This window comes from Camelus dromedarius, chromosome 3, assembly GCF_036321535.1.
Source record: "Camelus dromedarius isolate mCamDro1 chromosome 3, mCamDro1.pat, whole genome shotgun sequence".
Classification (NCBI taxonomy): domain Eukaryota; kingdom Metazoa; phylum Chordata; class Mammalia; order Artiodactyla; family Camelidae; genus Camelus; species Camelus dromedarius.
In genome coordinates, this window is record NC_087438.1 from 115373098 (window position 1) to 115396343 (window position 23246).

Genomic DNA, 23246 nt, shown 5'->3' on the forward strand with positions numbered 1-23246 from the left:
GAATGGTTGATAACCTGGCCTCAGTGAGTGTTCAAAGTGCCTCTTGCAGTGAGTGTGCAACAAGACATGGCCGAATAGCACACAGTGGGTTGTGAGAATAGAAAGCCTGGTGGTGAGCATGGGAGAAGCAATTGTTAAATGCTGCAGGAGTGTGCTGGAGCGAAATCAGGGCGCACACGCATTAGACTGGTTTTTGAACTGCACATGGAGTGTGTAGACAGTGACTCTGAAAGGCAAATAGGTGTGCAGAGTGTGAAGTGAACTGGAAATGCCAGACGCTGGCTTTTGAACTACACAGCGCGTGTGCCGGCAGACGTCGCTGAGCGTCAGAGCGGGCCTGTGGGAAGTGGGCACTGGCTGAAGCAGACTGACCACTGACTGTGCAGAGGGTAATTGCAATGTTCCACCTTATGTGCCAGTGTGGCCAGGTCATGGTGCCAGGTTGTTTGGCTAAATTTAGCCAGTCTGGACGTTGCTGTGAAGGCATCTTTTATATGTGACATATTTAATTCAGCACAGTGTGGGTGGGCCTCATCCAGTAAGTTGAAGGTCTTAATAGCAAGGGACCTAGGTTCCCCAAAGTGATTCTGCCTTCAGGCTGCAACCCAGAAACCCCGCCTGAGTGTCTAGCCTTCAGCCTCAAGACTGCAGTGTCTACTCTTCCCTGGGTCTCCAGCCTGCCCTGCAGACTTCACACTCGCCATCCCCCAACACCTCTCCCTCTCTCCCTCTCTCTCCCTCTCTCCCTCTCTCTCTATACACATACACCTATTCTGTTGGTTCCATTTCTCTGGAGATCCCTGAAACTGATGACTGAGTAGCAGCACACAGGTGTGCAAGGCTTATGTAGAAACTGCATGGCCCACGCAAGTGTGCAGAGTTTAAAAACTAGAATAGTGTGCAGTGATTGAGTTTTGTTTGGCTCAGGTGTGAGAAGCTAGGTTTGGAAGTTGGATGGGGCAGGATGAGTGCACAAATCACTTTGTTAAATGGCGAGTAAGGGGTGTGCAAGGAGTAGACGCTGGATGGTGCTGAACAGGTGTACGAGGTGTGGAAGAGGCCCGGGTTCCAGCCGGCCTCTCGGGTCCCACCTGGCCTGCGGGACTGGCACAAGACCCTCTCCCTCACTGCGCACGCAGCTTCAAGGGCGGGCTTGGGGTCTCCAGAGGGGGAAGGCGGTGCTGCGGTGAGCATGAGGACGATGAACTCACTGGTGCTCTGTCTTGCTTACCTGCTGCCAACAAGGCCCAAATGGCAGCTGCATGATGTACCTGTGACACCTGGGGGGCCTGCATGCGGGACAGCGCGTGAGATCTGCCTAGAGCCCTGACCAAGAGACATCTCTGGCTCAGGATCCTGTGGGGGAGGAGGGAGGTACCGGCCAGTGGAGGGAGGGCGGGCTGTATTTAAATACTGTCTAGTGTTGGACAGAGATACAGGCCTTGGGTCCTGGGGCTGACCTGGGCCCGAGTGTCTCCCCCCACCCTGGGGGCCTTGCTCTAGTGGGACTTAGGCAAGGATGTGGTGCTAGGGCAGAGGGGGCCCTGCGAGACAAGCCACCTGCCCTGCAGTGCTAAGGATGGGAGGCCTATCAGCTTGGGTGCTGGCCTTTGCTGAGAGAAGGCCGGGGGGTGGGGAACCAAGAAAACCCAGCCACGTCACCCCCACTTCGAAATCCCCAGCACATTCCCAGCCTCCTCGCTGTGGGTCCAAGTGAACAGCGCCTCCTCACCCACCCTCTCAATGGATCCAGAGTGCCCAGTCCTGGCTGGGCCTCACAAGGAACCTGGACCCTCTGCACAAGCATCAAGGTCCAACAGACAGGACGTATTAGACCCCAAAAAGCAGACACTGTGCCTGAGACACTGAGGTGACAAGTTTCAGTGGAGAGGTGACATGTCCTGGGCCACACAGAACAGAGCTTTATTGCTAGAAGGGACTCTGGAGCAGGGTGAATGCCTTCCACACTGGTGCCTCCAGCGTCCCCCCAGGACATGTTGCAGCCAGTTCTCATGACCCGCACTAAAGGGACACGGTGGCGGCCATGACTTCCTCCAGCTGCTGCAGGAGCTCCTCTGGCTGTGGTGAGAACGCACTGGTGTCCACTCTCTGGAAGTCAGCGTGGGCCACCACGCACTCCAGCACCTCAGCTATGCGGCCGACGTCAAAAGCGGCCTGCTGGGGGCCCAGCCCACAGCCCTTGCTACCCCCCACCTGGCCAGGGTCCACACCCTCAGCCAGGAAGCGCAGCCTCCTTTCAGCGATGACCTTGAGGAAGTGATAAAAGTCCTTGAAATTGATGCCGGAGCACGACTTCATCATGACCTGGGTCAGAAAGAGCGGCCGGTGAGCCGCCACTCACGCACGGCTCTGGGCAAGCTCTTGCCCACCTTGTACAGAATTTAGGCTATGAAGGGCCCTGGGCACGGCCTAGCCCTCAGGATGGAGGAAGACACCCAGGGGCCGGACTCAAGCGCGTCTGAGTCCTGCAGTCTGGAAGGCCCAGTGACCTGCCTCGGTCCCAGACTCTCGCTCACAGAGGCAGGTCCGGTGGCCACCCCCCACCCTCCCAAAGACTGTAGCTCTGGCCCTAGGAGACCACACCCTCCCGTGGGACCGCAGGCTGTCCTGGGGGCTCCTCCACACCCTCCCCCCGCTGAGGCCTCAGCCCTGGTGAGGCCCCTACCCGTCCTCCCACTGTAGCCCCGGTGAGCCTCTCCGCACGCCCCGCTCCTGCTCAGACCAGCCGTCCCACCTGGCAGTGGCGGTGCCAGTCGGACATGGTGTCCCTCCACTCGATGATCTCCCGCTGCACCGCGCAGAGCTCCTGCTGCAGGAAGTGCCACATGTTGGCCAGGTTACAGCCGTTGACCCAGTTGTGGTTGATGGAGATGGTGTCCTCCTGGAAAGGGCAGGGCGCAGGCTGTCCCCACTAGCCCACAGGGGGCACTGTCCCCTCCCCATGTCCTGAGGTCTTCTCAAGCTGGAAAGGGCTGTTCCCATCTCCCGATGGGTGCCAGAAGGGAAGAGGGAGCCGGGGCTGTGATCATCTGAATCCACAGTTAACCCAGAGTGGGGCTCCCCGGGGGCTGGGACAACCCCATGGCTTGTAGACCCCTTGCCCATTGCTGCCCAGGAAAGCAACACGGGAGGGAGGGAAAGAGGCTGGGGGCCCTCAGCAGTGCTGCGTGCAGGAGCCAGCGTGGCCACAGGCAGGACCAGCCTTGCCCGTGGCCTGCCGTGTCCCACATCTGGGCTCTCCCAGAGGAACAGCCTGCCCACTCTGTGGGACCAGGAGGGGCAGGCTCACCCCGCTCGCTGCAGGGAGGCGTCTAGGAAGGCACTGAGGATGAGGAGGGCCACCTGGCAGGCCACGGGGCACAGCTGAGTGGGGAAGCCCTGTGGCCTGTCTCCCTGAGCCCTCAGGACCACAGCATGTGGGGCAGGGAGGGCCCACCCTACCAGGTTGTGGACTTGGTGGTGCCACCCACTGGGTACAAACACCATCTCGCCAGCCTCCTGTGTGACCTCCAGTGGTGGATTACAGAGATCGAGCCTGGCGTGTAGGTGGCCATCTAGGAGTGTGGGGGAGGTCACATCGTAGGGCAGGCCACCGCGGCTATCCCGCAGGAATTCTTCTTGCCCCGGTGGGAAGAAGAACCACTTTTTCCTCCCGCAGATGTTGACAGACCAGCTGAAGGAGCGGAAAATGTCGGCGTGGAACGGTGACCTGCACAAGAGCTCCTGTTGGTGTCTTGTGGCTCAAATATGGGCTGTGCGCCTTCTGAATTACACAGGCCACGCTCAGAGGCCTCACTGGTCCCCAGTTCTCAGACCCGGCCTGTGGGCCAGGTGGGAGGGCCAGACCTCCCCCACCCCAGAGCAGGTGCCTGGGCTCTTGCCACAGAGCAAAGAGGGTAAGTGGGCTTAGGAATGCCAGACCTGGCAGCCACCTCCATGACCTGGCTGACGGAAATCTGAGAGGCTCTGGCCGAGGACCGACACACCAGCAGGAACAGGAGGGTGACGGGGGTCAGGGTACAGGACGGCGGTGGGAGCAGACAGGCGGTTACCAGGTGCCGCTGGGCCCCATGTAGACGAAGCGGTAGTCATCCACGTCCAGGACGTCCCAGTACTCGTTGAGCCAGTCGGACGAGAAGTACACGGGCAGGGTGAACACGTCCTCCGCTGAGGAGTCCCTTCACAAAGAGGCGTGAGGCTGCAGCCGAAGGCGCTGCCAGCCCACCTCCCAGCACCCAGGTCCTGAGGCCATGAGAGACCCTGAGAGGTTTGAAGTTATGTGAATGATGCTGACCTGCCTCTGGAGCCAGCGCCAACTGCCAGGCTGAGTGGGCCACATCAGGCCATCCAGCCACAGCCTAGCCAACACGCACAGGCAGTGACCCAGCCGTTCTGGGCCCCTCCCAGACGCGCTCCAGGCCTTCAGCCTCTGGTTCTAAATGCATTGTCTGCGTCATGCTGGTTTCCCAACTTTGGGGGCCTCCTCTACTTTTTCACCCACACCAGGGACCTTGACTCTGCCAAGTGGATTCACAGGCATGTACACCAAGGTCCTTTGTACCTCGTCTCTCAAGCTCTCACTCCCTAGTCCATCCCCACAACCCAACCAATGGGCTCCCAAACAGAGGAGCATTCTAAGTTAGCCCAAGGAGAGGTGCAGCTCTGCCAACAGCACGGTCCCACGTCACTCGCAGTCAGAGGCCGTGGCGGGGGAGCCTCAGCACCAAGTCACCCGCAGTTCCCTAAGACACTGTGCAGGCCCTCTGTTGCCATGTCTTTGTGCACTGACAGGCGCCTGCTCATCCTTCAAAACAAGGCTCAGGTATCAACTCCCCTGTGGCCACCCCTGCCTGCCTGATCCAGACCTTTTATTTTAGGGTTGCCGAAGGAAATGCAGGGCACCCCATCAAGACTGAAATTCAAATAAACAATGAACGCGCTTCCAGGCTAAATGTGCCCCCTGTGACACACCTGCACCTGAAAACCCCTCACAGCTTATCTGAAGCCCGAACTCACCGCGCGTGAGCGTCTGCGTCTCTGAGCTCATCTGCGTTCCTGGAACGAGCTCCTGAGCTCTAGGACCAGAGTCTGGCTGCATCTCACCCACTGTCTGTTGGTCCGGCTCTCTCTGCCAAGCAAGCAGTTGTGTGGCAGACAGCACCCAGGGCAAGCTTTGAGCAGGATGCTCGTGCCCCTCGTGCACTCTCGGATTCATCTTGGGACTCACTAGGATCTAAGTTTTTTTTTTTTTTTTTTTTTGAGTCTTAGTTCCTGCTTGAGCAAAACAAGAATTTGACTGTTCACTCATTCGTTATTGGAGCACCCACTCTGTGCCAGGTGGTGCCAGTAGGTGGGGGTCTGACTGTGATCCCCTCTCTGCTAGTGAAAAGCACAGCCCTGGCAAGGAAGAGGGACACAAAATTCTGAGGGCCACCTCAGAGTATGAGTGCCAGCAGAAGGCGTGGAGCTGCCCAAGGAAGCGAGAGGTTTCTTAAAGCAGCGTCCTTCAAGCTCCTCAGGAGGAAGAAGTTTGTGGTCGACGGGGACAGACCTCAGAAGGCCTCGTTAAAGTGTTGGCCTCATTGCTTGTTAGCAATGGAGACCTTAAACGGGCAGGACACAGTCCTGCCGGAAAGATCTTTGGGACTTCAGTGAGTCTAGCAGCAGGGTGCGGGATTTGAGCTGGGGCAGCTAGTCTGGAGACTGGCAGCAGCCAAGGTGGATGAGAGCAAGCCTGACTTGGAGAAGCAGGTTGGGAGAGGGCAGGCTGATCCCAGGAGCATCCGAGAGGACAGGCAAAAGCTAGATGGTGCCAGTTAGATTTTTTAGATGAAGCTGACAAGGACAGTTATGGGCAAATGTGACCAAAAAAAAAAAAAAAAAAAAGGTAGCAAGCACAGCCCATCTGGGCCACTGCCAGGCCCACACTCCTCACAGCAGCCAGCCCTGTCCAGGCACGGTGAAATGGCCACGACGGGACAGAATGACACTTCCAACCACTCTGAAGAGAGCGGGTTTTATACTAATTAAATTCTTAGCTGGGGAAAAGACGAGCTCCCCTGTGTGCAGCCAGGACTCACTCAGGGCAGGAAAAGCAGTGCTGGGGCCAGTGCTCCAGGCTCCTTTACCTGCACAGATGCCAGTCTTTGAGATAGAGACAGCCCCGTGGAGAGGAGTAGTTCCCCTGAATGTACTCTTTCCAGTAGCTGATGTAGTCTCTGAGGGGCATGTGTTCTTTGGGGTTGGAGTTGTATTCTTGGACCCCACAGTTTGCAACAGGTACAACCAGGTCTCCTGAAAGGCAAGGGTCAGGCACAGACTTTTCTGAGAGTGCTCCAGCCTGTCCATCCTCCCTGACCCTGTCCGCCCTCCAACTCATTGGTACACACGTCTCCAGATGAATTCTTCTGGGGACCGACTCATGCCCTGCCTCCCTCAAGCCTTCCGCGGCTTACCTCATTAGCGCCCTCACAGTCTGACCCAAGGGAATTTAGCAGGGCGAGAGTCAAAGGACACTGGCTCTAGTCCTGTGTTTGCTAGTCCATGATGTCGCTGCCCTGCCCAGGCACTTGCGCTCCTCACCATAGTTCTGAAGCAGATAATCGAAGTTGGGCTTTCCGCCGGGCGTCACCCAGAGCCTCCTACTGCCCCAGTCCTCGGTGAAAGCGCTGGAGAAAACACAGGGCAAGTTGGGGAGCAGGTAGCCCTTGAAGAAGTCCGCGTAGGAGAAGGCGTCTGGCTTCTCGATGAAGTCCACGCGGTCCAGTTTGGGGCAGACCCTGCCGGGTAGGCGCCCCCGAAGCCCTCGGAAGTGGCTCTCGGCGAACACGCGCGTGTCCCTGTCCATCCCGAGCCAGGCCCCGCCTCCGTGGGGCGCGGAGCGCGTAGGGTGGGGGCCTGCCGGGGGGTCGGGAGGGCTGCTGGGAATGGGGCAAGGGTCGGGGGGGCTCGGAGGAGCTGCTGCGGACAAGGTGGGGGGCTGCCGGGCGGCCAGAGGAGCCTCCTTGGACCGGAGGGGCCGCTGGGGGCGGAGCAGCGGCCACGGCCCGGCGGAGAGCGGGGGCCCAAAATCCGGCTTCCGGATTTCCACTTCTCTGCTCTTTAAACTGGGAGGTGAAAAAGGAAGTGCTTCCTAAAAGTAGTACCGGCGTAGACGCTCTGGGCATCCGCGGCTTGGCGCCCAGCGCCCGCCAGCACGAAGAAGGCGAAGTACAGGAACCGGTAGTGCGCAGTCGTCCCGGCGCGTCGTCCCGGCCAGTCGTCCCGGCGCAGTCGTCCCGGGCCAGTCGTCCCGGCGCAGTCGTCCCGGCGCAGTCGGGGGGAACCAAGATTCCGCGGGCGCAGTTCCCGCCGGAGCCGAAACGCCGCGCGCCGGGCCCCGGGCGCATGCTCACACAGGCAGCGGCCCTCACCTGGCGCAGGCACTGAGGGGCTACGGTGCCTTGGGCCCCGCGCCGGGTCCGCCCCGCTTCAGAGGTTTTCGAACGGTGCGGGCCCCGGGTCTCGCTGTCTTCGCGCCTCCCCAGTGACTCAGGTAAGCGGTGTCCCTAGTCTGCAGCTGGGCCTGTGTCCCAAGCCCCTCCGCTGGTCCCTCAGCACAATTTCTCCCGCCGCTAATGCCTGGGTGAGGACCCCTCCTCTTTCCAGTGCTCCAAGGACGCAGAAGGTGGTGGCATGTGGGCTGGGCTAACAAAGAGGCACAAGGGCCAAAGGAGGGGTCCTGGGAGATGCTGGGTGTCTAAGGCGATGCTGAGGGCCTGGAGGGGACGCTGGGGGCTAAGGGGGATGTTGGGGGCCAGGAGAGGTTGGTGGGACCTGGAGGACATGCTGGGGGACTAGGGATGCTCTGACGTGCAGGTGTGGGGGACAGGGGTGGGGACATGAGGCTGTGCACACCAGCAGACCTGAAATGGGGGGCCATCAGAGGGGGACTTGGGTGGGGGTGACACGTCAGGGTTTCAGCATGTTTGAGAAATAGATGTCCTTCCAACACAAACCTCCCCACATCAATATGGAAGGAAGAAAATAGGTCTGTTATTGTATGGGCAGATTACATGCATGCTAGGCATCTGCAGGAGAGTACAGAGGTGGGCAGAACTTCAGACATTTCACACACAAGAAGCAGAAGAAAGACTAGGTATGACCCCCACCCCCCACCCCCACCGCTGTCTCCTGTCTCCTTGAGGGTAAAATAGATGCACGAGCGACCCCTGCCTCAGTTCTGGAGGTGTGTGTTTGCATCTCTGAGTCAGCAGGTGGTGACTGTGCCTTGTAAAATCTGAACACTGAGTTTGTTTCATTCCTGACCAAAGGAAATAGCCAAAGGGAAGGGGAGGGGCAACTCCCTCCTCTTTAGTAAGCAGTGAAGATGTAATCTTGTTTATTTACCCCTATAGGTGTCATAAGGGAGATTCTGAGGATACTGAGGCCCTGAGCTTTGGAGAGGAGCTTGCTAAGAGTAGTTCCCAGGGATATGAAGCTCATGCATCAGGACAACAGCGAGGACCAGAAGTGGGGAAAGGCAGAGGAGGGGAAGACTAGGAAGACAGTGAGTTTGGGAGAGTCTGGAGTCCAGGCAGAGGAGGGGGCCAAAAGTGGGAGCTGAGAACATGGGCTAGATAGGACAGGCGGTGGCGAGTTTGTGGCAAGCAGACCAGTGTGAGGGGTTGTGTGACTCAGTGTGCACTGTGCTCCCTTCCCAGTCTGGCTCCTTGTGCCTCATGTGGTCAGGCTGTGGAATTCTTCATTGGGCCAGTGTGGGGCAGAAAGTGAGAATGCTCTGGGAAGCTACAATAGAGAAAAAGAGTCACCTTTAATCCCATCAAGAGATGAGCACTTTTCATTCTTGATACAGAGTTATCCTTCCAGGCACTTATTTCTTTGTTTTTCTGTTTTTTAATTTAAAAAAATTTAATTGAACTATAGTCCATTTACAATGTTGTGTCAATTTCTGGTGTACGGCGCAATGCTTCAGTCATATAGGAACATACGTATATTCGTTTTCATATTCTTTTTCACCACATGTTAATTTTTTTCTCTCTCTCCCTCTCTGCACACACATAGACACAGGGTCTCTCTATTTTACATATATGCAAGTTTATGTATGTAAGCTTTCTCTGCTTTTAGCTTTTTAAAAAAGATTAATGGTACATGGTCAGCTTCTTGCTGCTTGTTGACCAGGAGCTCCTCAATTACTTGATTTAAGTTGTAAGTTGAGATCATGGAAGGCAAATAGGAAGTGTGTGGGAAGCAGAGTTTTCACAGTTGTCTAAGATTTGGGAACTATGGCTCAAAGTTTGCCTCATAGGGGAGATAGGAAATTCAGGTAGTCATTGCCTCAGAGGAACCCCAGGATTTCAGCTCCTGAAGCTCTGTGGTTGAGACTAAGTTTTGTAAGGAAGGAGAGGTTTTAGGCCAGCAGGTCCACACGCTCCCCAGGATTGTTGGGACAACTGACCCAGTAACTCTGAGTTGGAGAGGAAGTCTCCTTTCTTGAGCATTTGCCCTGGGCCAGACATTTTGTGTGGTATTTGTCCTCGTTCACACAGTGGCCCTCTGATGTTGGCAGCGTTACCTGCACTGTGCACATGAGGCTTCAGCTTAAGGAGCATGATCAGAGTTGGAACTGGAACTGTATCCCTCCGAGGCCCCTAGACGGCAGCCCTGGCGTCACCTGGGAACTGTTGAGCACTGCGCACTCCTGGGCCCCACCCAGACCTGAGTCAGAACCTGGGGTGGGACATACCCCACAGAGGGCCAGAAAAGGGAAATGGTAGGAGAGGGGATCAAAAGTCAGCACTTTGTTGGAAATGCAGTGGGAATAACGAAATTCTAGCTCTCTGCTCTGAGAGGTTAGAAAGACAGTGTGTACCATGTGAATAGGCCATGCGATTGCAATGGAACACCCCCAAACGGCACGTTTGAACCTCCCAGGTTGAGAGTGGGAGCCTCTGAGGAGCAGGAGGTGAAGGTAATGGAAAAGACTGGCCACTGGTGCCTGGAGACACTGCTCCCACTGTTCTGACTCTAAGCCTTCTTGTGGTCAGGAGTTACTGGAAGGTGTGTAAAATGTCGCTTGGTCTGTTACTTTGGAAATTAACTAAAAATAGGGTGTTTACCTGATACTGTGTCTACTCCAGGGCACAGGTCTGTGCCAGTGCTAAGAGAGACCCATTATATTAACTGCCGTGTGTTAGGAGTTCAGTCCCTGGGACCACTTGTTTCTTTCCCGGGAGCGTCACTGTGTGGACCAGCCTCAAACACTCCTGGGGTGCCTTACCGTTACCTCCTCTCCCTAGCCCAGCTCTACCCACAGGGGCAGCACGAGTCTACGGGTCTTTTCACTGGGAGATGCGGGTTCCAGGTTACAGCAGGTGAAGACCGAATAAGGCCTCCAGGAACTTAGCTTAGAACAGAGACCGAGGTCAGCGTGTAGAAGGAAGAAAACTGTTTAAAGGGGACACGGTTGATGTTTTCGTGTCATATGTGGTTCACTCAGCACATACTTACTGGGTTCCTGTGATGTGCTGGCATTGTGCACAGGGCACCCTCCTTGTGTTGCTTGCCTTCTCCAGTGTGTCGCCGAGTTGGCACCATGTAAGCACAGTCACAGGCTCTGTGGAGTTAAGGGGAGTGCTGTGGTCAGAGAAGGGTCTGTTACGGGGGAGAGGATGCCACTGGAGCAGCGACCTGGGGAGCAAGATGGAGCTGGCCATTTAGTGTCCCAGGAGCAGCAGGGTGGGGAGCCCTGAGGCAGGAACAGAGGAGAGAGGAGGGGCTGGGTGGTGAGGCTGTAGTTAGTAAAGCCTGCATGGCTGGGGTGGGGACTTTGGATTTTACTCGAGGCACGTGGGGAAGGGTTTCAGCAGAAGAGTGGCATTTTCTAATTTTGCTTTTTAACTGTCACATCGGCTGCTGGATGGACAGTGTGTGGTGGGGGCAGAATGAAACAAGCAGGCCAGTTGGGAGGCTGTCCAGGAGAGTAATGACACCTTTGCATAGTGTTGTGTCTGCGGGGATGGGGAAGCAGAGGGCAGATGGGAGGTACGACTGCCAGGACTGGCTGATGGCTCGTTGGGAGGGGTGAGGAAGGGGGATCCAGGAGAACTCACCTGGCAGTGCCTTCACTGAGCTGCAGGAGCAGACGGAGTTGCTTGCTAAGTTGGAAGTGCCCGTTGGATGGTCAGGCAGAGAGGCCCCGTCAGTACTCAAGTCCCAGAGAGTCTGGGCTGGAGGGGAAGGTTTGGGAGGCATCGGCCTGGAGGTGATACTAACGCCGTGAAACTGTGTTGACTCGCTTGGGAGGAGAGTAGTCATTAAGACCAAGGCCGAGACTGAGCCATTCTAGCAGTCAGCAGTCAGGTGGACGAGGAAGCACCAGCAGAGGAGGCTGAAAACAGGCCCTTGGGGAGTGGGAGGCCAGGGGAGCATAGTATCCAGGAAGCCAGGATGTGACGTCTCTCAGGAGTGGGGCAGCTGTGCTGAACAGAGGTTAGGGTAAACGTGGGCGTGGGATCTGGCTCCCTGGGGGCCGGGGCAGAGCAGTGTCAGTGCGCGGTGGGGACAGGAGTTTGTCTGGAGGGGGCGGTTCCTGGGTGATGGGGGATGGGCAATCACGGGAGAGTTTAGAGCCTCTTGGAAGAGCAGGAAGTAGAGAGGACTGTGGGGATGTAGGGAGGGGGTTTGTCCCTTTTAAGATGGTCTTAGAGCACATGTGCAAACTGATGAGCTGATCCAGGACAGGGGCTGGTAAACCGTGGCCCACAGGCCAAGGCTGGCTGCCCCCTGCTTTATAAATGAAGTTTTAATGGAACAGCCACACCCCTTTATTTCCGTATTGTCTCTGGCTCCTTCTGCTCTGCCAAAGCAGTGGAGCAGTGTAACAGAGCCCACATGGTCACAAAGCGTAAAATATTTACTACCTGGCCATTGTCAGAAAAAGCGTGCCCTCCCCTGGTGGCGGAAGGATGGACAGGTTGACATTGCCGGAGAGGGAGGAGGTTGAGATCCAGGGTGCATGAGTCTGGCCTTTGAGGGAGCAGAGACACTGCTTCCTGCACACTGTACAGGGGGACCAGAGGAAAGGCAAGCCCCCGGGGACAGGACAGGTGCAGTGTCTGAGTCCTCGGCTGAGGGACAGGCCGTGTGTGGGTTGGGTCTCTGCAGTACACACGGCAGTGTTGTTCTCGCTCTGGCCTGTCCATGGAATCCTCATTTATTCTGGTCTGTTGGGAAAGCTGCATGGAAATCTGTGGTAGGAACAGTTGTGGCCACAGGTGACCCGAGGTCGTTGTGCCTTTTCCTCGGTGACTGTGACACCTGAGCACTTTTCTCCTGTTTCTTGTCTATGGTGCTGTAATGAGAAGTGTTTTGTGCTTCTCTTAAATCTTTCCTCTTACTTTTCTCTCTTCTTGAAATTTTAGAATATTTCAGAGCTGATTTTTGTCCTTAGATGTTTTAGTTAATTTATTGGTTAAACAGAGGCCCAGAAGATGAAGTAACTTTTCCACAGTCGTAAAGCATGTGGCACAGCTGGAGTTGGAACTTCAGCGTGCTTCCTTGGATGCTGCAGTGCCAGACTCGGTGATTCTTTGAGGAGTGTGTGCATAATCTCACGCAGTGCTCAGGGAGCACCTCCCAGAATACAAGCTCGGGAACGACGGCTCGGGCCAGGCAATTGTTAATATAAATTCAATTTCCAGGCTAAATCAAACTTTCGAAGTGTGGGGAGCAGAGGTAAATAAGATATGACCCCTCTTCGGTACTTTTGGGGTATTGGGGATGGTGTATGGCAAACGGGGAGCGGCCAAGTGGCAGGAGGCTCTTTTCAGCCAGAAGGACCAGGGCCCAGCTGGTTTCAAGTGCTGACCGGGCCTGCGAGCACACTGCAGCGGCGGGGCCCGACGTACCTGCCTCCGACGTTTGTCTTGGCCGTGGACACACTGGAACCCGTGGTTAAATTGATGGAGTGAGTTCGCCCCTAATTCTGAGAGTGGAGGCCTTCTCTGTTACGCACGTCTGAACGACTGCCGAGCGGCCTGACGGCTGAGCAGTGCTGGCGGGCTGGGCGAGTGGCTCACTGGGGGCCTCGCGGCTCGTGGGGGCCGGCAGGTGTGTGGGTCGTAGCCCGCCGCAGGTGTGCACGTCACTGCCCTGTCCTGTGAGCGGGCCGGGCCAGCCACACGCTAGTCTGTCTGACGTTGTTTCCAGTGTCTGGCTGAGTGTTCCCCTCACTAGGGAGAAGGGTCCGATGAAGGCACCTCGGCCTCGCGGTTCCTTTTGTCTCGCGTGGACTGTGGTTCCGGAGGAAGGTGCGCTCCCAGCTGCTCTGCCGCACGCGGTGAGCTTCCCCACGCTCCAGGGTGTGCCGGGGGGTGTGTGCAGAGATCTCACGGGCAGAGCCCCTCGAAAGGATGACGCCAGTCTTCTGTGCAGAGAAGGTCAGGAGTTTTCAACAGTGAGGAGATCTTCGTTAGCTTCCCAGTGACATAGGAGCATGGGTCTCCTGGCTCCTTCACAGAGGATGCTGAGCTGAGGGCACGAGGTTGTTTGTTTGCTCAGTGTGTTTTCAGTGTTGAGGTTTCCCTTGGCCCGGCATTCATCTTCATGCTGGCTAAGAAGGCGGGTTCTTGGGTTCCTGTCTTTTTGAGCAGGTTTCTGACCCCATAAGCCTCAGGCTCCTCTGTGACGCAGGGTGGTCATGTGAACCGATGCTTGAGAAGGTGGCACCGGGCCTGAGAGCAGGAAGTCTCTGCTTCTTCCTGCCCCAGGCCTGTTACATCCTCCATGGAGGGGGCTTGCCTTCCGTGTGGTCTTCATCTGGAGCAGTCCTTTTTCCACTTACTCTTTGTCCTTTTCAGTATAAGAATATGCAATCTTGTTGCTTATCTTTAAGTGTGTGTGTTCTGTCTCCTTACGTCCATACCCCTCTTGTGCCTGCATGATTTTGTAACTCCTTAAATATGTAGGTTCTAAGGCCATTACTTTGTCAGAATTGAAGCTAATGCAAAACACTTGAAGATGCTAATACTCCTGCAAGAGTGTTGGCCAGGCTGTCGGTGGACTTCTGCCACTGCTGCCGCCGTGGCTGGGCTGTGCTCGCTTGCCTGTAAGTGTGGCGGGTTGGGTAGATGACCTCTGTGAGCCTTCCAGCCCTGATGTCTTTGTATTTATTACTTCCAAGTTCCATGTTTTGTTTTGCAATGATGACAAACTTCTCAGGCTTAATATGGCAGCTCTCTTTTAGGCTTGCCCAAATTTTAGGTGTTCGTAGTGAGCAGAGCTGGTACGCGGGGCTGGTTTGTAGCATGAGTGACAGGAGCTGCTTGGCGGGATGCGCACCTGGGAAGCTCAGGCCTGCCCTCACTTTTGTGATTAAGTTCTAGGAAGGACTTGGGGAACACTTCATTCTGATTGCTGTAAGGGTTAAATATATTTCTTATGTTTTGGAATCAGGTTGCTTTGCTTTAACCTTAATTTTGTTTACATTGGGCACGTTCTTCCTTCATCTCCTCTTTTTTCACTGTCATGTTTGTTTGTTTGTGTTTGTGACCAGGTCCTTTCAACTCTGATCAGTCAGTGAATGAGATTAGATGGCAGGTTCTGGGCATGGCGATGCTCTAGGGGTCGTTAAAGGAACGGGATTGAGGAGACTGTAAGCTCCTCAAGTCCTGCTCGACGAGCTGGGTCGGTTCTGTGCAGGCTGTGTGCTGTTCGTGGTGCTTGCAGTAACACATGCAGCGTCTGGTAGGTGCCGGACACTCTCCTGAGCTCCTTTCAAATACCAGTTCAGTTAAGCTTTACACCCGCAGTGTGGGGTAGCAGGTACCGTTGTCATCCTCACTTGCAGATCGGGAAGCGGAGGCAGAGGGGCGGGCAGCCGGGGTGACACAGGTGAGCGGCAGCACCTGCCGCGTCCCCAGGAGAGGCGCACGTGTAGCCTTCCAGCTGCGCTGCTGCCCGAGGCGGTGATCGCAGGCGTTTCTGCAATTGTGCTCACTGCTCGGCTGAGATGCAGGTTTGGTATGTACCTCATGTGTAAGTTCATTATTAATTTTTAATACAATTTTATATTGTTAATAAATACTCAGTCTTTCATTGAAGTATTAATGCGAAAAATGAACAAATCATTAGAACAGAAAATGCACAAATCTTTAATTAACACAAAATGGGCACACCCCGAGCAAGAAATGGAACATTCCAACACCACAGGGCCTCCCTCCTCCCCAGTTAGAACCACTATTCTGACTTCTTGTTCCTGAGATTTTCTTATACTTATTTTTAAAGTAGAAAAGTTTGGGGAAAGTTTTCGTAATTCCCTTAAGTCAAGTAGAAACATCCTGGGTGTTGTTCATTGATAGAGGGGGTTCTTGGAGTTTGCTTCCTAAACATTTAGTTTTAATAGGAAGATTCTGGTATGAAGAACCCATGCCCAAGAGCAGGAGGGTCTTTCTGGTGCATGTCACTGTCAGGAACCGTGGAGCGTCTGGGACTTTACTGCAGGCTGAGGAGTGAGCCTGGCACAGATTGGTAGCCGTGGCAGGAGACAGGAGCCCCTCGGCCAGAGAGACAGGGCCTGTTACCATGGCCCCGCAGTGTCATGTGTGCACCTGCTCCCCTTGCCCGTCCCCGGTGGGTGCCGCACATACCTTGGGTTTGTATCACAGCTTGTGGGGGACTGCTAGCAGACCTGCCAGCCTCTTGCCGCCAAGGGGACCCCACCTGTTATCCTGGTCAGGAAACATCTTTCAACCAAGAGGGGGACGCTGTCCACAGTTCCATGAAAGATAGTCTGGGACAAAAATGGACATAAGGTATGGAGAAACACCATGGAGAACTGCCTCCCAGTAATGTCTACACCTTGTTTCTATATCATCTTGGCTTCAGTGAATTTTCCCCAATCCATCAACCGCTCTGATTGATTTGGCCAGGACCAGGTCAGTGCGGTTTGTCTCCAACAGTGTTTAACTAAGGCCACCACCGGCAGGACTCTAAGCGGTGGGCTGAGGCCAGCCTGCAGCATTGGCTTCAGCTGTGCTGAGGGTCTCCGCTGGGCAAACACCATAAACCGTGAGCGTCTGTCCTGTTCGTTTCAGTCACAAAGCGTTTCCTGAGTTAGGATTATGAGTAAAACCTGGTCATCGCCCTTTGCGAGCTTGCAGTCAAATAGCAAGTGGTCATCCTGCCGCTGAGCAGGCACAGTAAGGAGACGCAAGGCCTACACAGCCCCACAAGGCGGGGGAGGCAGGGGCTGGTGGGGGCCCTCGAACTCTGGAAGGAAGGCCGTGGTGGCAGTGGGGGCACTTTGGCGTCCCAGTGGCAGGGGACCAATTCGACTGCTGCTGTGGGCCGGTGAAGACTTCCTTACGTTTCTTGACCACGCCTCCAGCCCTGAGAGCTTTGGGGTTTTGTTTGCATTAACTCACTTCATATTTGACGGTACGTTACCTAATCTCAAATCACTGTGCTTCTGTATAGTTCGGGATCTCAGTTCAGTACAAGTTTTCAGGGGCGGGTACTGCCTTTTTTTGCTGTCTGGCCTTGTGTTGCCTGAGGCAGTGCCCAGTACGGTAATGACACTGAGGAATCCGAGTCTTCAGAACACAGCTCAGTGAGGAAGTTCGTAGAATTCCGATGGACTCTGAGCTCCCTGAGGCAAGGACTGTGTCATTGTTGTTCTTTTCTACCTGCAGCCCAGCCTGGCACGTGGGGGGAGCGTGAAACCTGCTGAACAAACGCAGCCAATCCTTGTGCCCATTCTTTGAAAGCCCACACATGTCAATGTTTTTAGAGATAATATTTCTTCTATTTTTGTGAGTGAGGTCATGTCATAATTAACATTTGTGTGTGAGAGAGAATAGGGAGAGAGAGAAGGAGGGAGGAAGGAAGAAAGGAGGGAGGGAGAGAAAGAAGGAGGGAAGAAGGAAGGAAGAAAGAAGGGAGGGAGAGAAAGAAGGAAGGAAAAGAAAGGAAGGAAAGAAGAAGTAGAAGGGATGCCTGATTGCAGGGGGACCTCTCCTGGGAAGGGCACTGAACTTCAGGCGTTTCCAGGCTTAGTTCCGGCCACGCTGATGTCATGAGCTTCTGGACTGGCTCTGTACAAGGCCCTCGCCCTTTCTTGGTCTTATATTTACTTGAACTAAGCGTTCTACAGGGTTGTTTCAAGCCTGTCAATCATGTCTTTTTTGTTGTTGTTGTTTTTAACATTTTTTATTGAGCTATAATCATTTTACAATGCTGTGTCAAATTCCAGTGTAGAGCACAATTTTTCAGTCATACATGAACATACACATATTCATTGTTACATTTTCTTCGCTGTGAGCGACCATAAGGTCTTGTATATATTTCCCTGTGCCAGACCGTATAATCCTGTCCATCTATTCTACATTTTGAATCATTACTTTTAAAAGTGCATTGATAAATGCAAACTGTAGATATAAATAGTACATCTCAATACATATAACTTTGTAAAAGTGTCTATAAAAGTATGTATACATAATTATATAACTAGGCAGAACTCTATAAGATTAGTTGGGCTTACAAAAAGGGGGAAGATTTGTCTGTAGGATTATTTTCTCTATAACATAAGTAAATTTATAAAAATTTCAAGAGGAAAATGTTTAGAAACTTGTATGTAGTGTGTAGTTGATGGGGGTCATCCCAGCCAGAATGGCTTTCCTGTGAAGAATTCTAGGGCGATGGTTTCCAGTGAATTCCTTCCTTCAGTCACGTCCATCTTTGGACCCTGGTCCCAATGCGGGTGCTCTGGTGGGTGTGGGCCATCTGGGGGCTCTGGGGGCCTTGATCCCTGGGGACAAGCACAGATCTGGTCCTGGCCCTCGCCTCTGCTTGGTAAGGCAAGGTCTTCATCCCGCCTGTCACAAGTGGTGTCAAGCCTTTGCCGGGCAGACCTGGCCATGTGCTGGAGTCTCTGGTGCTCAGAATCCCAGTCACACCCCTGCTGTCGGTGTCCAGGTTTCTCTAGTCCAAGTGTGATGATACGTTTAGTCTCGCCCACCCACTAATTTGTCCCCTCTTCTTCAGAGGCAGAGTGGCCTTGGCCAACGTGCAAACCGACCCAGGAACCAGATGAGCAGAGACATCTGCGTCCACACCTGGCCATGTTCTTATTATTTAGAACTTGAGAAGCGATGGATCCCTGGAAAACTTTCATTAACTCCTCTCTCACTAAAATTTATGACTGATAAAACTGGAGAGATTCTTGTCAACTTTCCGCTTTCTAGTATAATTGAGATCAAGAAAGAGGCTTCTCATTTTATCTTCAGTTCTATCACCATCCTGGAGAAGGACCACGTCAAGCACTGGTTCAGTTCCTTGCAGCCTAGTCGAAATGTTGTTTTCAGCATCATCGAGCATTTCTGGAGAGAGCTGCTGCTGTCCCAGCCTGGAGCTGCTGTCGAGGGTTCCTCCTCCCCCGCGACCAAGGGCAAGGAGCTGACTTGTCTGATGGCCTGTTCCCAGAAGCGTCTGGAAGACACAACCAGAGTCCTCCACCATCAGGGAGAGCAGCTCGACAGCATAGCCAGAGGCCTGGACAAGATGGAGTCTGACCTGGACGTGGCTGACAGGTAAGCCCTGTAACCCTGGCCCGACCCTTGGATGGCTGTGGTGTGGTCTCTTCTCCGTCATCCCACGTTTACTGTGCGTTCAGCATTCTGACAATGCAGATTAGGCCCCAGTGGGGGACGCTGACTTTGGGCAGGCTGCTCTGGGTGTACAGATAACGAGGGCCAGTGTTTACTGAGGGTACGGTGTGTGCTGAGTGCAGTTGTCAGTGTTAGTGAGGATTGCCTCATTTAATCACCAGGCAAGCCAAGAAGAATGTGCTGTTCTTCACATCCTTTTACCCACGGGTACAGTGAGGCTGCGCGGTCAGGTAAGTTGTCCAAGGTCACGCACACTACGTTCACTAGCATAGTTTACCTATTTCTTTTACACAGCTGTGGACGAGCAAGGTTTGAGCGGAAGCATTTTAGCCTCAGAAGCTGCCGTCTTTGGTGCTGCCCCGACCACTCCCAAACCTTTAGTCTCGGGGACTGCCCCTCCCCGCTTGTAAAAGTTGAGGACCCGGAGAGCTTTTGTTTACATGGGTTATATACACCAGTGTGTACCATACTGTTGTTAGTTAAAGTATGTTTGATTTACAGTCTTATGTTAGCTTCAGGTGTGCAGCAGAGTGATTCAGTTATACGTGCACGTGTGTTCTCTCTCAGATTCTTTTCCTTTAGAGTTTATTACAAGATGCTGAATATAGTTCCCTGTGCTGTACAGTAGGTCCTTGTACTTCATCTGTCTTATACATGTTAGTGTGTATCTCTTAATTCCAGACTCCTGATTTGTCCCCCTTTGTTCCCCCTTGGTAACCATCAGTTTCTTCTCTATGTCAGTGAGTCTACTTCTGTTTTGTAAATAAGTTCATTTGTTTCATTTTTTTAGATTCCACATACAAGTTATATCATATGATTTGTCTTTGACTGACTGACTTCACTTAGTATGATCATCTCTAGGTCTATCCATGTTGCTACATTTTTTAAAAATTGGAGTAGAGTCAGTTTACAATGTGTCAGTTTCTGGTGTACCACATAATGTTTTAGTCATACACATACAGACGTATATTCCTTCTCATATTCTTTTTTATTATAGGTTACTACAAGATGCTGAATATAGTCCCATGTGCTATGAAGTGTAAATTTGTTGTTTATCTATTTTATATGTAGTAGTTAGTATCTGCAAATCTCAAACTCCCAATTTATCCCTTCCCACTCCCTTCCACCCCTGGTAACCGTAAGTTTGTTTTCTATGTCTGTGAGTCTGTTTCTGTTTGTAAATAAGTTCATTTTTGTCTTTTTTTTTTATTTGGTTCCACATATAAGTGATGTCATATGGTATTTTTCTTTCTCTTTCTGGCTTAACTTCACTTAGAATGATGATTTCCAGGTCCATCCGTGTTAGTGTAAATGGCATTATTTTATACTTTCTTATGGCTGAGTAATATATACAATATTCCATTGTATGTATATATATATATATATATATATATATATATATATATATATATACCACAACTTCTTTATCCAGTCATCTGTCAATGGACATTTAGGCTGTTTCCATGTCTTGGCTATTGTAAATAGTGCTGCTGTGAACATTGGGGTGCAGGTATCTTTTTGAATTAGAGTTCCCTTCTGATATATGCCCAGGAGTGGGATTGCTGGATCATACGGTAAATCATCTGCTGGATCACATGGTATTTTTAGTTTTTTGAGGAATCTCCATACTGTTTTCCATACTGGCTGCACCAAACTACGTTCCCAACAACACTGTAGGAGAGTTCCCTTTTTCTCCATACCTTCTCCAGCGTTTATTTGTAGACTCTCTGATAATGGCCATTCTGACCATTGTGAGATGACACATCAGTCAGGTTTTGATTTGCATTTCTCTAATTAGCACATCACTAAATGAGCATCTTTTCATGTGCCTGTTGTCCTGTTGGATGTCTTCTTTGGGGAAATGTCTATTTAGATCTAATGTCCATTTTTCGATTGGGTTGTTTTATTGGTATTGAGCTGTATGAGCTGTTTGTATATTTTGGATATTAATGCCTTGTCAGTTGCATCATCTGCATGTATTTTCTACCATTCTGTAGGTAATCTTTTAATTTTGCTGTGGTTTCCAATGCTGTGCAAAAGATTTTAAGTTTAATTAAATTCTTTTTGTTTGTTTGTTTGTTTGTTTTTTTTTTTTTTTTTTTTGCTTTTGTTTTCATTACTCTAGGAGACGGGTCCAAAAAAATATTGTTGCAATTTATGTCAAAGATTGTTCTGCCTATTTTTTTCCTCTAGGAGTTCTATAGTATCCAGTCTTACATTTAGGTCTTTAATCCAGTTTGAGTTTATTTTTGAATATGGTGTGAGAAAATGTTCTAATTTCACTTTTTTACATGTAGCTGCCCAGTTTTCCCAGCACCACTTATCAAAGAGATGGTTTTCTCTATTGTATATTCTTGTCCCCTTTGTCAAAGACTGATTGACCATAAGTGCATGGGTTTATTTTGGGGCTTTCTGTCCTGTTCCATTGATCTGTGTGTCTGTTTTTGTAACAGTTCCATACTGTTTTGATTACTGTAGCTTGGTTGTATAGTCAGAAGTCAGGGAGCATGATTCCTCCAGCTCTGTTCTTTCTCAAGATTGTTGTGGGTACTCAATATCCAAATAAATATTTGGAAATATTTGGATATAAATATATATCCAAATAAACTCTGGATTTAAAAATTTTTGTTCTAGTTCTGTGAAAAATGCCATTGGTAATTTGATAGGAATTGTATTGAATTTGTAGAATGCCTTGAATTTTATGGCCATTTTAACAATATTAATTCTTCCAATCCAGGGAACATGGTGTATCTTCCTACCTGTGTCATCTTCAGTTTCTTTCATCACATCTTACAGGCTTTGGAGTGCAGGTCTTTTACCTCCTTAGGTAGGTTTATTCCTAGGTGTTGTATTCTTTTTGATGTGATGGTAAATGGGATTGTTTCCTCAATTTCTTTTTCTGATATTTGTTGTTAGTGTGTAGAAATGCAGCAGACTTCTGTATGTTGATTTTGTATCCTCCAACTTTACAGAACTCACTGATGAGCTCTAGTGGTTTTCTGTTGGCATCTTTAGGATTTTCTGTGTGTAGTATCGTCATCTGCAAACATGCGGTTTTAATTCTTTCTTCCCTATTTGGATTCTTTTCATTTGTTTCTATTCTCTGATTGCTGTGGCTAGGACATCCAAAACTGCTTTAAAGAAGAGGAGTGAGAGTGGGCCTCCCTGTCATGTTCCTGATCTTAGGGGGAGTGCTTTCAGCTTTTGGCTACTAAGTATGATGTTAGCTGAGGGTTTGTCACATACGGCCTTTGTTATGTTGAGTTGTGTTCCCTCTGTGCCCAATTTCTGCTGAGTTTTTATCATAAATGGATGTTGAATTTTATCAAAAACTTTTTCTGCATCTATTGAGATGATAATATGGCTTTTAGTCTTCAATTTGTGAATTCACATTGAGTGATTTGTGGATATTGAAAAATCCTTGCATTCCTGGGGTAAATCCTGTATGACCCTTTTAATGTATTGTTGGAATTGGTTTGCTAGTATTTTGTTGAGGATTTTTGCATCTGCGTTCAGTGATATTGGCCTGTAGTTTGTGTGTGTGTGTGTGTGTGTGTGTGTGTGTGTGTGTGATGACCCTGTCTGGTTTTGGTATCAGGTGATGGTAGCTCATAGAATGAGTTCAGAAGTGTTCCTTCCTCTGCATTTTTGGGAATAGTTTCCGAAGAATAGGTGTTAACTCTTCCCCACATGTTTGGTAGAGTTCCCTTGGGAAGCCATCTGGTCCTGGACTTCTGTTTGTTGGGAGGTCTTAAATTATTGATATAATTTCAGGGCTGGTAATTGGTCTATTCATATTTTCTATTTCTTCCCGGTTCAGTCTTGGGAGATTGTAGCTTCCAGAGAATTTTTTCTATTTTTCTATTGGTTTTTAAGTCTCCATTTCGTTTATTCTGATCTTTATGATTTCTTTCTTTTGCTGACTTGGAGTTTTGTTTGTTCTTTTTGCTTTAGGTGTAAGATTAGGTGGTTTACTTGAGATTCTGTTTGTTTGTTTACTGAGGTAAGCTTGTACCACTACAAACTTCCTTCTTGGAACTGCTTTTCCTGCACCTCACAGGTCTGGATCACCATGGTTTCTTTTTTATTGGTCTCTAGGTGTTTTTTGATTTCCTCTGATTTCTTCAGTGATCCATTGGTTGTTAAGTAGCACATTGTGTAACCTCCACGTTTTTGTGTTTTCTGCCTTTTTTTTTCTTGTAATTGATTTCTAGTCTCATAGCGCTGTGGTCCAAAAAGATGTTTGATATGATTTCAATTTTCTTAAACTTACAGAGGCTTGTTTCGTAGCCTCTACTAGTATGTGGTATATCCTGGAGAATGTTGCACGTGCACTTGAGAAGAGTAGGTATTCTGCTGCTCTCTGATGGAATGCTCTGTAAATATCAATTAAGTCTACTTGGTCTAATGTGTTATTTAAGGGCTGTGTTTCCTTATTGATTTTCTATCTGGATGATCTGCCCATTGATGTAAGTGGGCTGTTAAAGCCCACCCCTTTTATGTTTGTTAATATTTGTCTTATATATTGAGGTGTCCTGTGTTAGGTGCATATTTATTTAC

General features: G+C 51.1%; 2 protein-coding genes across 5 annotated transcripts in view; one reads left to right on the forward strand and one right to left on the reverse strand.

Annotated features, from left to right (window-relative positions):
* Positions 1-1899: 1899 nt before the first annotated feature.
* Positions 1900-7071, reverse strand: JMJD4 (jumonji domain containing 4). Its single transcript, XM_010985374.3, has 6 exons — positions 6604-7071; positions 6150-6315; positions 4074-4199; positions 3463-3730; positions 2756-2902; positions 1900-2325 (listed from the first exon to the last, which is right to left on the reverse strand). Exons 1-6 carry the CDS (start codon positions 6866-6868, stop codon positions 2023-2025), a joined length of 1275 nt encoding a protein of 424 aa, XP_010983676.3. The 5' UTR covers positions 6869-7071; the 3' UTR covers positions 1900-2022.
* Positions 7072-7206: 135 nt separating this feature from the next.
* SNAP47 (synaptosome associated protein 47) overlaps positions 7207-23246 on the forward strand; it is an 85709-nt gene continuing 69669 nt past the window's right edge. For 2 of the 4 annotated variants that reach the window (XR_004135992.2, XM_031449476.2), the window contains exons 1-2: positions 7207-7555; positions 18064-18608. Coding sequence is in view for 3 of the 4 variants with exons in the window: in XM_031449476.2 (XP_031305336.1) it covers positions 18109-18608 (500 nt within the window). In the remaining variant the exon portion in view is untranslated. The remainder of the gene's footprint in view (positions 7556-18063; positions 18609-23246) is intronic. The other 2 variants (XM_010985378.3, XM_010985377.3) reach the window with 2 other exon arrangements.

Excerpts from the sequence above, each read along its gene's own strand:
- JMJD4 (XM_010985374.3), bottom strand. The coding sequence starts at position 6,868 with ATGGACAGGGACACGCGCGTGTTCGCCGAGAGCCACTTCCGAGGGCTT. Across the intron at positions 4,200-6,149 it reads AAAGACTGGCATCTGTGCAG|GGACTCCTCAGCGGAGGACG; the intron begins GTAAAGGAGCCT and ends CTCTTTGTGAAG. Across the intron at positions 2,903-3,462 it reads ACCACCAAGTCCACAACCTG|GAGGACACCATCTCCATCAA; the intron begins GTAGGGTGGGCC and ends TGCCCTTTCCAG.